Source organism: Monodelphis domestica, chromosome 5 (assembly GCF_027887165.1).
Source record: "Monodelphis domestica isolate mMonDom1 chromosome 5, mMonDom1.pri, whole genome shotgun sequence".
NCBI classification, from domain to species: Eukaryota; Metazoa; Chordata; class Mammalia; order Didelphimorphia; family Didelphidae; genus Monodelphis; species Monodelphis domestica.
The window spans coordinates 226315375-226333386 of NC_077231.1; the positions used below are offsets into that span (position 1 = coordinate 226315375).

The 18012-nt window shown below is 42.5% G+C and overlaps 1 protein-coding gene across 7 annotated transcripts in view; it reads left to right on the forward strand.

Annotated features, from left to right (window-relative positions):
- Positions 1-15822, forward strand: part of KRBA1 (KRAB-A domain containing 1) — a 51707-nt gene extending 35885 nt beyond the window's left edge. For 5 of the 7 annotated variants that reach the window (XM_056799856.1, XM_056799857.1, XM_056799855.1 and 2 more), the window contains 9 exons: positions 2578-2742; positions 3345-3524; positions 4886-5104; positions 5194-5337; positions 5529-5633; positions 6505-6627; positions 8622-8681; positions 9537-9710; positions 12401-15822. In XM_056799856.1, coding sequence (XP_056655834.1) covers positions 2578-2742; positions 3345-3524; positions 4886-5104; positions 5194-5337; positions 5529-5633; positions 6505-6627; positions 8622-8681; positions 9537-9710; positions 12401-13266 — 2036 coding nt within the window. In that variant the 3' untranslated portion in view covers positions 13267-15822. The remainder of the gene's footprint in view (positions 1-2577; positions 2743-3344; positions 3525-4885; positions 5105-5193; positions 5338-5528; positions 5634-6504; positions 6628-8621; positions 8682-9536; positions 9711-12400) is intronic. The other 2 variants (XM_056799858.1, XM_056799859.1) reach the window with 2 other exon arrangements.
- The last annotated feature ends 2190 nt before the right edge of the window (positions 15823-18012 follow it).

Genomic DNA, 18012 nt, shown 5'->3' on the forward strand with positions numbered 1-18012 from the left:
AGCCACTCCAGTATCTTTGTTAAAAAAAAAAACCTAAATGAGGACACAAGAGTCAGACATGACTAAGACCATATAGAGACAATGGACTAAGGTTGTTCAGTCAATGGCTTAGAATTTTTTTTAATTTATTTTTTATATTGAACTTAACAAATGTAAATTAAAAAGGCCTTCTTAATTTACAGTGAGCAAAGAAAGAGTGGTTGTATATGAAATTGCAGATCTCTATTATGAACAGCTTGCTTTTCTTTTTAAGAATATGATAATTTCAACTTGGAATTTTTAAAGCTGTTCTGCTTATCCATGCTTCTTTCTGGCCTTTCTATTCTCTTCTCTGCATTAAAAAAGAAAAGATGTCTCAATAATCTTCTTTCTTTTCTTTTTTATCACTGACCTCTTTGAGATATAATAATGAAATTTCTAGGTCAGGGTCATTTTATTTGCATAATTCCAAATTGCAACCAATGACTTAAAAACAAACAAACCCTTACCTCCTGTTAATACATTAAGATATTGCCTATTGGTTCCAATGCAGAAGAGTGTTATGGGGTAGGCAATGGGAGTTAAGTGACTTGCCCAGGGTAACACATCTAGGAAGGGTGTGAGGTCATATTTGAACCCAGGACAGGAGGTCCTAGGTTCAAATATGGCCTCAGACACTTCCTAGCTATGTGACCCTGGGCAAGTCACTTAACCCCCATTGCTTAGTCCTTACCACTCTTCTGCCTTAGAACCAATACACAGTATTGATTCTAAGATGGAAGGTAAGAGTTTAAAAAGGAAAACAAAAGCATGAACTCTTGGGTCATTTAAGATCTTCCCTAATCTGGTGCCACTCTACCTTAATATCTTCTATCTACATTCCAGTCCAACGGCATTGTTTTTCTCCACCCTTCATCCTATCCCAGCCATTGCCCAACATAGACCATTGCTCCCACCCATTATCTCCTAAAAGTTAATTCGTCTTTCAAAGCCCGTCTTCTCTAGAAAATCTTTGATTCCTGTCATTAACACCCTTTCTTCCCTCCTACCTTCCATTCCACTTTGTAACACTCCAAGGCATTTATTAGATAATATCATGAATTATAGACTTCTGTGTTTGATGTGTTATTCCTCTAATAGCCTGTAAATTCCTTGAGGAGCAGAGACTCACCTTACCTAAACTCTGAATCTCTACCACTATCTACTGTAAGAAATTAAATTTAGTTTTTATGTTAAATATGAGAATTCTATTATAATATTGTGGTTGCCGTAAGTCAAAAATAACTTTTAGTAGCTTTATTTACAGAGGTAGAAAGAGTAAAAATTGAGAAAGTTAGCTAAAGAGACAGGTTTTAACAAGCCTACTAGCCCTTCTTTGGTGAAGTGAGGTTCAGCTCCACAGGGGCTTCCCCAAATCCTGTGGTGTCTTCAGCTAGAGTTCCAGTATCACAGCCTCCTCCAAAGCCACAGCAAGGATCTCCAGAACCAATCTCTCCAGAAGCCAGGATAGGAAGGCCAGCTACTCACCCACCCAAGACGAACTCCAAAGGAGAAGATCCAAAGGCCAAGTCCCAAGGTGAAGTTCCCCAATACTGAAGTTCAAAGGAGAAGATCCAGGAGCAGTCCTCTAAGTTCAAAAGCCAAAGAGTTCAAGGATGGTCCAAAATTTCCTCGACAGGAAGTTTAGGACTTTTTATAGTCCTTTTTCCTCATCACTTCTTGTCCCTTCCTCCACTTAACAGGAACCAATTGCAGTCTTTTAATTTGCCTAGCACTGCCCAGGGACAGGGCAGTGGCCTCTGGAGTTATCACTCACTTTAGCAAGTGACTTGCAAACTCTTTTACTTAGTGTTAAGTAGGAGTGTTTAAGTTTTTGACTGATTTATTTTAAAATTGCTGATTGATAGACAAAGTTTGATTCATTCTTCACAATTCCCCCAGTGATTCTTTGGGAGGCTAGTCTCCCCAATAGATCATTTAACATAACCAGATTATACTTTAAAAGATCTTCCAGCTAAAGGTGCATACAATGTTGCACTTTCTAAGAGGAAACTACAGTAGTTAGAGATAAGAGGGAAATAAAAGAAAGAGAACAAAACCAATGTTTGCTAGGCGCATTGACAAAAAGCCAATTAGAGCATGGTCCCCTTTGGCATGAGAGTTTACATTCAGAATAAATGTGTTCAACCCCCTTCAGATCAATCAATTACATCCCAAAATTCATTCTGGATCTTCTGATGAAGTGGAGGTTTCTTTATGGCACTTTCTCTGAACAGTTTATTTTCTTGATTCAAGGAGTTAGTGAGCTTCTTTTCCTGAATTTTTAAAATTTAAGTCTTGGATTTTATGAAAATTATATACTACACAGTGTTCTGAACACAGTAGGTACTTAATAAGTGTTGACTAAGTCGTACTGTCAATACAACTAAGTCAGTATTAACAAGGACATTTGATACTACTCTAGCCTGGGTAGACAGAATTGATTGATGGTGTGCTCTTGGACCCTAGCCAGCTTGGGCAGAGGTTTGGGGATCAAAGCCCAAAGACTTGCAGACTCCAAGCTGTGTAGCCAAAGTGGAGTTTGTTTGGTTTCTGCAGCAAGCCCACTCGGGAGCTCTCCCCTCCAGGGCCTGGAGAACTGTCTCAAGGAGATCTCCACAAGCAGGCCCCACCTTAGCCAGACTGCCTCATCATCGCTGGCCCCAGGAGGGGATGGGATATTAAGAAGAGCAGATCCCAGGAGCTGGGCTTTGGACAAGGAAGGTAAATCAGAGATTACTCTGGGGTGTGTCCATGGGAGCAAGGGAAGCGATGGACTGATACCTTTAAAAAAATCATCATCATCATTATTTTATATTATTTATTTTTAATATTTAATATTATTATTTTTAAAAATTCTAATTACTAAGCATTGATTTTCTTATTCTTCTACTCCTTCTGCCCCTTTTCATTGAATAATTTAAAAACAAAGAAAAATAAAAGCCTCATAACAAATATGAATAGGAGCATTTAGGTGGCAAGACCTGGAGTTAGGAGGACCTGGATTCAAATCTGACCACAGATACTTCCTAGCCGAATCACTCTAGGCAAGTCACTTAGCCCTGTTGGCCTAGCCCTTACCCTTCTAGCTTAGAGATAATACAGAGACAGAAAGTAAAGGTTTAATATAAATATGTATAGTAAAGCAAAACAAATCCTCACATTGGCCATATCCAAAGATGTCTCTTCTTCATTTTAAGGGGCTCAGGTCTCCCACAGAAATCTTTAGTTTAATCTTTAATACTCTGGAATCAACACACCTGTATCCCTTGAAACTTAGAGGCTGAGAACGGAGCCAACAGATCTGACCTTCTTGTTGCAAACAGGACTGGGGGGTCAGCCCCATGACTCTCTGTGCCTCAGGCAAGGTGGAAAAGAGGCTTCTTCAGAGAGTCTGAACCAAGGCAGCCTCCAGAGCAGAGTCTGCAGCTCCTTTGCTCTCCACCAGACTGGTGACAGAGACAAGAAGACCATTGACATGGGGCCCAGGAAATGCCTTGGAGAAGGTGAACTTAAATCTCTTTGTATGTTTGTCCTGTTTGTTCCGTGAGAGTAGGAGCTTCTTGAAGCAGATGATTTTGTCTCTATTGCATCTCCATTCCAATGGGGCTCTTTAATCAAAAGGAATTCAAAGACAAAAGAGGGCTTTTCCCTATACTCCCCCCCTTTATATATTTTTATATTTTTTCCTTCCTGGCAGCCAACTGCAGAAAGTTTAGCAAGAAGAGTTATTATGATGGTCATTGTGTAAAATGAAGGATGCATCAAATGTCTGGGGAAAGATTTAAATTTAGATCTTCCTGACTCCAAGTTCAATGTTGTATCCACTGTGCCACTTTGATGCCTTCTTAATACTTATATAACCTTGGGCAAATCAACTGAATTCTCTGGGCCCCATTTTCCTCGTCTATAAAATTAAAGGGTTGGACCAGATAATCTCTAAGGTCTGTTCTAACTCTTATTTTAAAAAATGTATCAATCAAGTATTTAATAAGTGTTTACTGTGTGTTAAACTTAGAGGTACAAAGACAAAAGGACCAATTCTAAATACTACAACCTTGGAGCTAGGTGGCTCAATGGAGAGAGAGCCAGACCTAATGGCAGAAAGTCCTGGGTTCAAATGTGGCCTCAGATATTTCCTAGCTGTGTGACACTGGGCAAGTCACTTAATACCAGTTGACTAGCCCTTACTACTGTTATTCTGCCTTGGAACTGATGTTTGAATCAATTCTAAGACAGAAGGTAGGAGTTCAGAAAATAATTAATTAATTAATTAATATGGCCTTAAATGGGACTTCTGTAGCTGTTCCTACCTTTCTTTAACTCTTCCCACAATGTAACAGGCTCCTCTGTGGGAGAAGCTTTGGTCTTGGCTATATTCCCTTGGGTTCCCTCTGGTCAACCATAAGAGCCTGGTCTAATTTAGCAGAATAACTTCCTCCAGCCTCAGACCCAGTAAAAGATCTATTAAAGAAAGGGAGATGGTGAGGGGGCATAAATATTCTTTGCATCCCCATCCCACCTTTCTTCCTCATCCTCATCACTGACACTAGCAGAGTGCTGGGCTCGGAATGCCATCTTCACTTAGGGGGATATGAACATACCTGTTTCTAAGAGTGCTGATGAGGGGGCAGCTGGGTAGCTCAGTGGATTGAGAGCCAGGCCTAGAGACGGGAGGTCCTAGGTTCAAATCTGTCCTCAGCCACTTCCCAGCTGTGTGACCCTGGGCAAGTCACTTGACCCCCATTGCCTAGCCCTTACCACTCTTCTGCCTTGGAGCCAATACACAGTATTGACTCCAAGGTGGAAGGTAAGGGTTTAAAAAAAAAAAAGAGTGCTGATGGTTTGGGGCCATTCATTTGCCCAGGGATAGCTCCCAAGCCCTCTCCACTTCGATGTCTGGAAAACTCCTTAAGGGGAATCTTGGCCATGAGGCCTCTGCGCTTCACTTGTTTGGCCAGTCCCAGCCTGAGTTCTGGCTCTAGCCCCAGTTCCATCCATGGCAGCGGCAGCAGCAGCAGTAGTGGGGGCTCTGAGGGAGAAGATCCAAGATTGGAGCCTGAGCTGTGGAAAACTCATCCCAAGGGTAAGTTCTTAAGTGGGATGAGGGGAAGGGTGAGGCAAAGAAGTTGTGAGATCCCTAACTTGGACACTGGGTTTTGTTTCGGTTGGCAGAGTGTTCTCTCCTCTCCATCTCTCGAGGACCTGCCTTTCAGGCCAGCAGCCATCCTGGCCCCCTCACTAACAGTTCTAACAGCTCCACAAGAAACAGAGAGCAGAGGAGGATGGAGCCTGGGGATTGGAGAGCTCTCAATGCAGGTGATCCTTGGAATTCCTTATTGAGGAAGAAATGGAGGGGATATCCTATTCTCTTTAAGAAAAGAGAAAAAGAGAAAATATATGTACCATTGAGAAGAGCCACTAACTTCTAGGTCACCTAGCCACATACACATTATTGGGATAATTATGTAAATCATTCTGGTTTTGCTGAGCCTTGTTTTTCCTCTCAGCTTTGAAAGCAGAGGAAACTTCAGGATGTAGCCTTGGGGTCCATGGGAAGGATATGCCTGCAGAAACCTCTGATGGGTCCCACACTCCCAGAAACACTGAAATGGGTGAGTATCCATAGGAGAGGAGCAGAGAGAAAGAATGAGGGAGAGCACCAGGGCTCAGAGGGCAAGGGAGAAGAGAAAGGATGGGTTCTAGCTCTGCCTTTTCATCTTAGAGGGCAAAGAGCTGGCCATGGTGTCAGAAGACCTGCCTGGGCTTTGGTTCCAACTCTGCCATTTTCTAGCCTTGTGACATTGGAGATTTTCCCCTCCTTTAGCCTCTCTTTGCTCATCTGTAGAATGGAGATAATACTATTTGTAGTACCCATTTCACAGGGCTGTCCTGAGGATCTAATGTGAAAATATATGTAAAATGCTTTCAAGACCTTAAAGTAGGATGTCACATTAGAATATGTCTTCAATCAGTAGTGTGTCATCATAGCTACAGGCTGAGCAGGTAGACAGGAGGATAGAATCTCCCAGAGCTCTGTGTGGTCTTTGGGGTTCTGTAGTACTGTTTGTAGCTTGGCCAGAGAAGAGCCCGAAGGTCAGGAATGTCACTATTTTGGTAGATAAGGCAGTTTGGTGGACAGAGTGCTATACTTAGTCAGGAATAACCTGAGTTCAAATTCCACCTCAGAGATTTCCTAGCTGGGCAAATCATTTATTTTCTTTCAGCCTCAGTTTCCACATCTATAAAATGATAGTAAGGTATCTGCAAATGAAACAACCCATGTAAAGCACTTTGCAATCCTTAAAGCACTTTATAGATGAGATTATTTAGTTCAACTGTCATAGCAAAATTAAGGAACATGAAGCCCCTTGGGCAGATCCACAGCCATTCTTGGATGGAGACATGGGTGGATTCATACACAGACAATCCCCATCCATGGCTGGGTCAGGGCTGCTGGAGGCTCAAAGTGTGGTTTTCCCACAGGTCCATCTGCTGATCTGGAAGAAACTCCTGATGTACCAACCCCCTGCCCTTCTTCTGGAGGGCCTGAGGTAGAGGAAGAAGCTGGTAGCCTGAAGGCTGTACCTGGAGAACTGAGTGTCGCAAGTGAGCTAGTCATCTCATCTCTCCTCAGGTCTGGGGATAGCCCTGGGGAGGATAAGCCCCAGGAGAGGGCTTAATGAGGACCCCACTGTGGCCCCTCCACTGCTGCCTAAACTATTCTCTCTGCTCAGTCATCCCCAGAAAGATTGGACACAGAGCGCTAAGCTCAGACTTCCATTCCTTGCTCAGCTTTTGCAATTGTAGATTCTTGATCTTGTTCCTTGACCCAACTCCTTGGCCAGGATGGCTGTTTAAAGGGCCCAAAGCATTGGATTTAGAGAAAGAAATCTTGAGACAGTCATTTCAATTCTCAGAGCCCTTGTTTCCTCATTTGTCAAATAGGTATGATACTGGTGCTACCTATTTCCCTCACTCATTATGAAGAGTTCCCTTTATAAACTGTAATAAATAAACACTAGCTTTTAGTACTGAGTCTCCACTGAAGTCCTCTGATGCCTAGGGGCAGGGCGTAGGGGTATAGAGGATGATCCTGGATTTCAAAGGCCCAGCCAATAGAGTATAAGATCTGACTGGTCCTTCTAGGTAGAAAAGGCTGACTTGCAGGCTCAGTGATGGGCTACATGTCCCTTATACAAGGACTAGCCCAGCTCATTTTGGAGAAGATCAGCAGTGGATTAGGCACAGGGAGGTCTATTTAGTTACAGAGCCATTGAAGTGGTGATGTAGTTATGGCATCTGCACAGCATTTGAAGTACTGTTATTCAAAGACACTAAGAAATACCAAGAAAGGCAGAGCTCCTTGTACACCTACTCTTTGTCCCGAAATGCAGATGCACCTATGTCAGACATGTAAATAGACCCAGTTCCCTGCTCCTTCAGAAGAACAGAGCTGGGGTCTAGTGACTGGAGAAGAGAGTATGTCTGCTGTTAGGTCTCAGATGCTTTCCTGCGGCCAGTCCCTGAGATTGACCAACTCTTTTGTCCCTTCTTCCTTAAACAGAAACCACCTGCTGTTAAAATAAAAGCAAGAACTGTAAAAATAATATAACAATGGATTGATTATTGATTATAAACTGATTATATACTCTTACTTGCTGTGCTTACAAAGTATCTTCAGTTTATAACAGTGAAGTGAAGCTCATAAGTGAACTTCTCTTCAGGGCCAGACTCAAGGATGCTAAAGAGACTCTTGTTATAAAAAATAAAATATTTAATGAAAATATAAGGATAAAAATTGATTTCTAACTCTAAGGGATTCTAACTCCACCCAAATAAAAACCACCTGCTTCCACAAGAAACCACTTCTCCTGTTTCGACAGGTTACACTAATCCTTCCTAATCTGTACACAAATTTTTACTATTCTAAATAAACTAACACTATTATCCTTATAATTCTTAACTTCATCTCCAAGATATAAAAATGACAATGACCAGCTGGCTGAACCTCAGCAAGAATCAAGTTAGGACTCCGAGCCTTAGCAGACCCAGAGTCCAAACCAAAGACCAGGTCTTTTTTTGGTATTCTCAGAGTTAAAACAGTCTGTAAAAACAGCAATAGAAAACTAGTGTTTCCTAAATTGGGAAAGGAAAACATTTAGCTCCTTCAGGTCTTTCCATAATTTCCTTCTACCTCAGACAGGAGAGAGAGAAAAGATGTCACCTTATCCAAGCCCTGAGAGAGAGAGAGAGAGAGAGAGAGAGAGAGAGAGAGAGAGAGAGAGAGAGAGAGAGAGAGAGAGTCTGACTCTGCCAACTGCCAGAGACCAACTGATACACCTGGAGAGATTAACTGTCATAGAAAAACCATTAGACTTGAAACGGACACTCTGTTTCAGTTCTGTTTGAAATTCCAATTCTTTCTCAAGCCAGCTTCTCTACTTCTTATCTCTGAACTAATACAAGAAGACTTATTTTCTAATATCATTCTTATACTGCAGAGCCTCCCCACCCCTGGCTCAGGACTGATGTTCAGAGGACCTACTCTACAGAAGTTTGGCTCTTCCCAGCATCTCATTTTTAATGTTCTCTCCATACAGGTCCCAAGGATGCCAAGCCAGAAATGCCAGAGAAAAAGGCCAGGGACTGGACAGGACTTGGTGAGTAAACCAAGGGTCCTGCTCAGAGGAGAGGGTGCTGTGGGCAGAGAGGTGGGCAAAAACTCCTAGCTCACTCAGACTCGGCTGCCCTCTTGTGAGTTCTCTCATAGGCTTTGGGGGTTACAATAGCTCTCTAGATAATGAGGGGATTGGACTATTTCAGAGGTTCTTAACCTTTTGGGGATCCTGAGCCCCTTTGCCAATCTGTTGAAGCCTATGGATCCCTTCTCAGAATAATGTTCTTAAATGCATAAAACAAAATATATTGGATTACAAAGGGAACAGTTATGTTGAAGTAAAGATGTAATTTTGTTTCCCATCCAAGTTCATAACCTCCCTAAAATCTATCCAGAGCTGGAGAACTCCTTCTTAAGAAGTTCTGGTGGGAGAGGTGGGGGGGGGGGGGGTGAGGAAAAGAAAATGATCTTTGTGTCCAATGAATAATGTTTGGAAATGACCAAATAAAATAATGTTAAAAAATAAAAATAAATAAAAATAAAATAAAAAAAGAAGCTCTGGACTAAATGACTTAAGGCAGTGGGGTTAAATATATGGCCTGTGGCTGCCTAAGATACTTTCGTGGTTGTGGTGGTGGAACTAGATTAAAATGTAATTGGGAAATACTTAGCAAAAAAAAAATACACTAGTTAATAGATAATGTTAATATGTGGTTTTCAAATCAAAATGTAGCTCATAGGAATCCTTATATATAGCTTAGAGGCCTTTTTTTCTATTTGATTTTGATATCACTGATTTAAGGTCTCTTCCAGCTCTAATATTCTTAGTCTGTGAATTCTAAATGGGAGAGGGTTGAGGTAGGCTGGAAGCTAAACATGGTTTGCTTATTACCAGCAGCATTGGGTACTGAAGCTATTCCTCAATCCAGCCCACCAGAAATACCTAAAGGAATCCAGAGCTGGGGTGGCACTTCTGCCCTGACCTCCCAGGAAGCTCCATCACCACCGAGGCCTGATCGAGGGAACAAACGTCTGTGTTCTCTGGGTGATCCTGCTGCCAGCTGTTCTACAGGTGTGAAGAAATTACCTTTCCCTTATTGTTGTGTTGACTTGAAATATTTATAAAATATTTTTTTCATTTACACATAAAAGCAACTTTAATCTTTATTCTTTTACAATTCTGAGTTCTAATTCTCTCCCACCCTTCCTTCCTTCTTTCCCCCATTGAGAAGGCGAGCAATTTGATTAAGGTTATTCATGTGCAGTCAGGTAGAACATTTTTATATTAGTAATGTCATGTAAGAAAACAGACCAAAAAAACCCAAGAAACACAAGGTTTAAAAAAAGTACACTTTAATCTGCATTCAGATTCCATTAGTTCTTTCTCTGGAGGTAGATAGCAATTTTCGTCATAGGTCCTTCAGAATTGTCTTGGATCATCATATTGCTGAGAATAGCTGTCATTCACAATTGTTCCTTGTACATTATTGCTGTTAGAATGTATAATGTTCTCCTGGTTCTGCTCACATCACTCTGCATCATTTCATGTAAATCTTTCCAGGTTTTTCTGAGATCATGCTTTTCATCATTTCTTATAGCACAATAGTATTCCTTAACAATAATATACCACAAGTTGTTTAGCTATTCCCAAATTTACAGGCATCTCCCAAATGTTCAGTTCTTTTCCATTATGGTAACTTTTTAATGTGATAAACTAAGACCCCAGAAATTGGAGGGAGGGACCATAAAGGGCACTAGTTTTGCACTGGAAAAAGAGTTTGAGATCAGGTCAAGGAGAAGATGCTTAGGGTTTTCTCCCAAAACCCAGGGAGGTAGCCAGGCCAAGATACCAGTTAGATATCATCTTAGTTAGGACAGGAAATCTGGGTCAGTTACCTGCTATGGTTACATCAAGCTTAGATCCCTGTCCTCCATAACTTCATCATTATGGATTCTAAGATTTATTTTAGCTTATTTTCCTTTCACTGTCATTAAAGTTCTTTAATGTCTTATTGCAAGGTGGAAGTCACCCTAGGTCCTTGAAGACTATGCCATCTTTGGCAGGTCCTACCTAGCTGGAAAATCTTCTAGGACAGGACTGGTGATAGACCATATGTTTGGGAACCAACCTAACTCAAAATAGAAAGATATCAGAAAGTTTGCCATTGAGTGGTAACAGTGTCTATTAAGAGATGGAGGGAAAATCAAGGGTCTCTCAAGTATTGAAGTATTCTATTCCATGTCCCCAAAGGGCTTTAAAAGAATGCTTATCCTTTGATCCAGCAATACCACTATTAGATTTGTACCCCAAAGAAATAATAAAAAAGACTTGTACAAAAATATTCATAGCCACACTCTTTTTGGTGGCAAAAAATTGGAAAATGAGGGGGTGTCCTTTGATTTGGGGAATGGCTGAACAATTTGTGGTATCTGATGGTGATGGAATACTATTGTGCTGTAAGGAATGATAAACTGGAGGATTTCTACATGAACTAGAAGAACCTCCATGAACTGATGAAGAGCAAAATAAGTAGAACCAAGAGAACATTGTTCACAGAAAGTGAAACATGTGGAACCATACAATGTAATGGACTTTACTACTAGCAGCAATGCAATGATCCAGGACAATTCTGAGGGACTTATGAGAAGGAACACCATCCACATCCAGAGAAAGAACTGTGGGAGTAGAAACACATAAGAAAAACATGATTCATCACTTGGTTCTATGAGTATATGATTGGGTGGGTTATTGTTAAAAGATCGCTCTATTGCAAATATGAATGGAAATAGGTATCACATGATAACATTTCTACAACCCAGTGGAATTGCCTGTTGGCTATGGGAGGGGGGAGGGAAGAAGGGAAGGCAAGAAAATGAATCGTGTAAACATGGAAAAATATTTTGAAAAAAATGTATTCTATACTCCCTTTGAATCCCCTTCCCATCCCACCACATCCTTGCCTTTAAAAAACAAAACAAAACAACAAACTTGTGATACCTCCTAGTCAGGACCCCTACCAATGTAAGACATCACTCATTCTATAATTTATGGTCTTAGAGAAATACCTGAGGCACTGAAGAGTGAAATGACTTGCCCAGGCCCACACAGGTAATATATTATTTGGAGTCAGGATTTGAACCCAGGTCTTCCTGACTCTAAGACCAGCTTAGTATACATTATGTCACACTCACCTCTTTCAGGGTTCTAACTAGCAAAGTTCTTTGGAAAAACTCAGTCTTGGAATTAAACAAATCGAGGGAAAGAAAGTAGAGTGTTCATTTGTAGACATTTGAGTATGCTAGAGGCCAAGGGACTTTGGGGTGCTAATGAGGAAAGTTACAGATTCAAGGTGATCCTGGATCTCAGGTAGGGCTTGGAGAACGGGTCCCCTTTCTGCTGGGAGGCCAATCTTTATGCCTTATGGAGTTGCCTGTTCCCAAGGACCCCAAAAAATCAATTTAGGGAGTGTGACACAAAGGAATGTCCATCAACACAGCAGGAAGAGCTCATCATAGTTAACAAATTGGTGATTTATCCTATTTATGGATTGTATTAATGGAAACAAAAAGATCATCTTGGGAAGGGTCCCAGTGATTCTTCATCCCAGAACAGGCCTGTATACCTAAGCACTCTTTGGTTCCCTTCTAGAAAGCCAAGGTTGTGTGTATGAGCAAGATTCTGAATGTAAGTGATGCCTGAGGAAACAAGGAGGAGATTGTCCAGACATTTACATATGAACTTGATATCTTTTCTGATTTCAGCTCAATTGGGCAGAAGAACCCCTGGCAGTCAGATTCATGGTTCAACTGAGACCCCCAACAAGACCCCACGACTGGCTTTGCCCTCAGTGGCTAACGCCCCTTCTCTCTCACCAGTGAGTGCTCCACAGCCTTCCTGCCAGTGTGGGGATGCCTTCCGGGGGGAGCTTCACAACCTTGGAGCTGCCCTCACAGAGCAGCTGACCCGCCTCTCCTCCACCCTGGCCACTCTGTCTCAGGACATGTCAGCCATGAAGAAACGCATGAAGTTGCTAGGGCGGGACTTCCGGTCACACCAAAGGCTAGGAAGGGGGTCACGAGCCTGGACCCTCTGCCGGAGATACCACAGGTGCTGCCATTCTGTTCGAAGATGGCGACGGGGACAAGAAAAGGCCACTCAGCTACAACCCCCACACTTTGGGGAGCAGCCAAGAGATCTGGGAGTTGGTGATACTTCAAACTTCCTACAGCGGGAGACTCATATGGTACCGCAGCTGCCTCCAGATGCTCCCCCAGGTGTGACACCCATGGGGCTGACTACTCCCTTTGGTCCCAATAATAGCTCATCCCCTTCCTCTCTCCTCTTGCCATCTACTTGTTCTACATTGCTGACTGTGTGCTCTCCTCAAAAACAACGGGAAGACTACCAGAGCCCACCGACCACTCCCATTGCCATATCATCTTCCCAGATTGCCCCTCCTCCAAGTCCAGAGGAAGGGTTCAAATCTTGGCAGGAAATGGAGCAGTGCAAATGGAAACCCATCATGAATCCAGGGATGAAAGGAGCCTGGTCCCAGCAATCCAGAGAGCCCTCTAGTAGGATATCTGAGGAAGTGATCACAAAAGCCCAACATGGAGGGCCTGGCTAACTAACAGGCAAGCCATTGGCTAAATTCCTCCGAGAGGCAGCCTCCCTTTTTCAGTGGTCCCCTCTGGTGGGAAGCCATCACTTCCTTCTACATCAGCTTCGGCTGAGCCCTCATTCTCCCCTCTCCCTCAGCTCTGCCAGGATGGAGCCCTTCCTGCCTATTCTCATTAGTCCTCGTCTTTCCTTGGCATTTTGGAGACATTTTCTTCAGAGAAGAAGTTACTATTTGGGGATATTTTCTTTCCCTTTTCCTTGGCTTAGGCTTTGATCAAACCTTGATTACAATATGCTCCTTATCACCATTATCTCTTTACCCAACAACTGCCAAAGTTAACATGACAGAGAGAGAGTATAGTCAATTTTCACTTAATATAAATGGACCTTTCCATAGACCTTCCCTTCCCCTTCCAGGAACCTGCCCTGTCTAGGACTTTGTACCCCCCCACAGCTGGAGCAGAAGACCCCCTGGTATGGGCCTGCTCCCACACTGCTTCCCCAACCCTAGTCAAATTAGGATAAGGCAAATTTATGTGGAGTCAGAAATGTATCAATTTGTCACCCAAGTGGCTGCATAACCTTGATTTCTAGTCTCCCCTCCCCTGCTACCTCAATTTTCACAGGGTGAATTGAGTAACTCTCTTCCCTCTTTGGTGAACTAAAGGGCAAGTTATATACCTGGTACAGACAACTCTCATACCAGGAGACTCTCTCTACCTTGTGGTCTAATTTGTTGGCTTTGCCTTTGGTTTCAGGGGATGTGATTAGATTTGAACATTAAAGTTCCTAATTGCTGAGAATAAATGTAAGAAATTGGCCTCCTGAGGCCTAAACAGTCTTTAAAAGTGGGACAGGGGAGACAGACCCCCCACTTCACATTATGATAGGTAAACCAGTTCTTCTGGTAATGTAGCATTGGGAACAGCTTGATTTCCCTCGTGGAAGAGGTAACCAGCTGATGGAGTGAAGGGTCAGAGTAGCAAATTAGGGGACAGACCAGTGTGGGAGAAGACATGATGGGAGGGCCAAACATGCTAATATGCTCTCAGGCTCCAGTAAAAAAAGTATAGCTTCTGGGAAGAAGGAAGTGATAGTCCAACTCTGTACTTTACTCCTGGTCAGACAATAGCTAGGGATTATTGTGTTCACTTTGGGAAAGGCATTATTAAGCTAAAGAACAGAGTAACAAGAATGGTGAAGGACCTTGAATCACTGTCACTATAAAGATCTGTTGAAGGAACTGGAAATGTTTGGTCTGGAGAAGGAGAGGGTTGGGGATGGGGTGGATAGAAGAGCTGTCTTCAAGTACATGAAAGATGGTCATGTGGAGAAGGATTAGATGTGTTCTGCATTGCTCCAGAAGGTAGAGATAGGAGCAATGGGTGGAGATGTTCAAAGAAGTAAATATAGCCTCAATGTCAGGAGAAAATGAGCAATCCAAAAGTGGAGTAAGCTTCCTTGAGATGTGATGGTCCCCACAACTGGCTATCTTCAGACAAAGGCTGGAACGGCCACTTATTGGAAGTGTTGGATTCTTACGGGTTGGACTAGATGGCTTCTGACCTCCCAATTCCTAGAACATGATTCTGGACAGAGACAAGTGGAGGTGTAGGGATGAAAGAGCAAGGAATGTTTGGGTCTGGAGGTGGGATCAGATAGTAGAGAATATGAGACTGGAAAGAGCTTGTGGCCTTTGCATGTGCTTGAGACTACTATCTCTACCACCTCCAGGGGGTAACTAATTGCTAAAACAACAAATACAACATGAATTAGAAGGTTTCCTATAATGACTACAGGTTAGAGCATGAAATCTGGGAATGAAGTAAACATATAGAGAATGGTGTGGCAGATGCTGGGCATCTGGAAGGAATAACTGGTGAAGGCCATAAACATGCTTTGTTCCTATCAGTCCTCAGCCCTCCACCCTGTGGGAATTGAGAAATATTTTGGGGACAGAACTGTCTCCAGGGAGAGGGGTCCTCTTGGATTCTCTGTAGGAGAAATGGGGGGAAGACATTGATACTGTTCCTTGTGGTATGGTTACAATTGGCTCAGTGCTTTCCTTTTGACTTTGTCAAAGGAGCCATGGCCCCTTGGCTCCTTGCTTGAGCTTTGTGGGTATTCCTACATACTATATTCTATAGTGAGTATTCCTACAACAATCTCCTTATTCCACAATTCTTCCCCCAGTCTTGGTCCTATATGTAGGCAAAATAGTCCCCTCAATTAAAAATATCTCCCCTTGAGCTAATAATACAAGTATTAAATTTTTAAATACTGTACCCTTTTAGGTTGACATTGTCTCTAAAAGCCCTTTATTAAAATTCACCTGGTCATTGAGAAACCTATTTTAGTTCCAACACCTTTAACCCATCGATAATAATATGTAACATTTATATAGTACTTTAAGGTTTGCAAAGCACTTTATAAACATCTCATTTTAACCCTACAACAGCCCTGGGAGGTAGATGCTATTTATCCCTATTTTCCAGGTAAGGAAACTGAGGTTAAGAGAGGTTACCAGTCACAGCTAATAAATGAGGCCAGATTTGACCTTCTTGACTTTGTCCAGTGCTTTATTCTCTGCACCATCCAGCTTCTTGCTAATTAGGATTATAACATATGCTTGATGATTTCCTTCACTAAAACTCTATGAAATAGGTAGGTCAAGCATCCTTGTTCTACAGACTCAAGAGGTCACATGTCACTAGGCCTGGTGTCACAATCAGATTCTAACTCGGAACTCATGGCATTGCCCAGCCTTAGCTGCTACCTTACGGAGATCGAACCCCTGAGACAACAACAAAAGTGTGTAATGAGGGTGTTTGGCTGGAAGAGTCAAGAAATCGGGTAGAACCAGAGTGTAGACTGCTCCCTGGAGAGCAGGTCTGGAGGGGCCCTACAGTGAGACAGACTGTCCAATTGGGCTGTCCAACATGAAATCACTGGAGTTGAGGGGAAAGATGGAAGAGTTAGGTTCAGGGGAATGGCAGGGAGAGCAAACCACCTATTGTGAAATTCTACTAAGGACTCAATCAGTCAAACAATATACACAGCATCTCTGAACCCTCTAGGGCTATGCCTTTTTAATGTATGATGTGAATGTAAAATAAGGAGCAAACGTTCTTCCCATGGCTGCCAAACTAGCTCTAAGGGAGAACAACTGAAAAAAGGGAACTCCCACATTCTAAGCAAAGGTCAACCTGGAGGAGTCAGGTGGAGAACGCTTTGAAAAAAGACACTCATCAAGATGCCCATGTAAAGGGCAGAATGTAAGGGATTGGACTAGATTATTTAAGAGTATAGTCACCAGGAATTTAATCAATTCCAAATGATTTTTTAGCAATTTATAAAATACAGAAAGAGTGAAAGAAAATCAGAGAGGATAGGTTAAGATATCTAACCTAATGCACTAAGTATTTTGCTCTGGCCCTGGCTAATTAGTCCTCAGCCAGAGGGACCTCAGCCTTGAGCCAAGGGCCCAGAGATGAATAAAGTGAGAGCTTCAGTCATGAAGCCTCTCTCAAGAGGGGAGGCCTCTCCTGAGGCTAGTCCCTTCAGAAAATCCAGGAAAGGAGTCAGCCTTTTTCACTCACCCACATGGTAGTTCAAAGGGAGATATTTAAGAACAGTCTCATCAAGTCTAAGGTCTCAGGTCCAGTAAGCCCCTTCACCAGCCTCCAACTTGAACTCAGAACTTAGAAGAATGAAGAACTCCCCACAGGAAGCTGTAACTCCTTTTTAAAGACATTTCTTTTGCATCACTTCCTATGCCTTCCTCCACTTTTATGTGTACCAATTACAGCTAACACTTTGTTTAGGACTGCTCAACGGGCAGGCAGTGGATTCTGATTTGTCACCCACTATTGCACACATGGATCACAGACCTCCCCCACTCAAGTGTAAATGGGGTATGTACACTTCTGGTGATTAAATCTAAAACTGGGCAGGGGAGAGTTAATCCCATCTTCATACCCAAGTCCTGGCTTGTTTGTCTTCAAGAAAAAGGAGTCTTGTGGTTTTGTGGTTGTATTTTATACCGAAGAGGGAAAACAGTACCTCCCTGAATGCCAGTATAAATTGTCCAGAGAGGTGGGGACATCTTGTTTTTAAGATCGGACTGTATCATTGGGCAAATCACTTAACCACCAAGCTTCAATATTCACATGGGCAAAATGAAGAAGTTGGATTAGAGCATCTTTGAAGTCCCTTCCAGCACTATTTCTGGGATTCTAGGATGCTCTATGATCTGTGAACTCCATATTAAGCTAGAGGAAGGGAGAATTCCATCATGGCAGCTGCAGAGAGGATGGCAGGAGGAAAAAAAAGAACAGGAGGCAGCCTGGATTTGAGCCGAAAAGTCATGTAGAGGTGGAACATTTTCTCTTTCTTCAGATTCTTCAAGAATTTCTTCCTACAAAGATGCTAAGAATGAGTTTCCTTATAGTTTCTTGCATATAATAGGTATTTAATACATGTTGAACTAGAAATGCTAAAAGATATCATGGCTAATCATACCTTGGAGCTACAGCAGGATCTCCCCTCTTGAGGAGTTCCATTATACTTCCCTAAATTCCCCTAGCCTACCCTGAGCAGGAACCTTTGACTGATTCTACTCTGAAGCTCTATGGTATCAGGAGATCTGGGTTCTAGCCTTTGCCTTGCCTCTCCCTTGCTATGACCTTACCCAGTGGCTGCTCAATGATATCAAAGCAAACTCAGACAACTCAAGATAGGCCAATGGATGCTT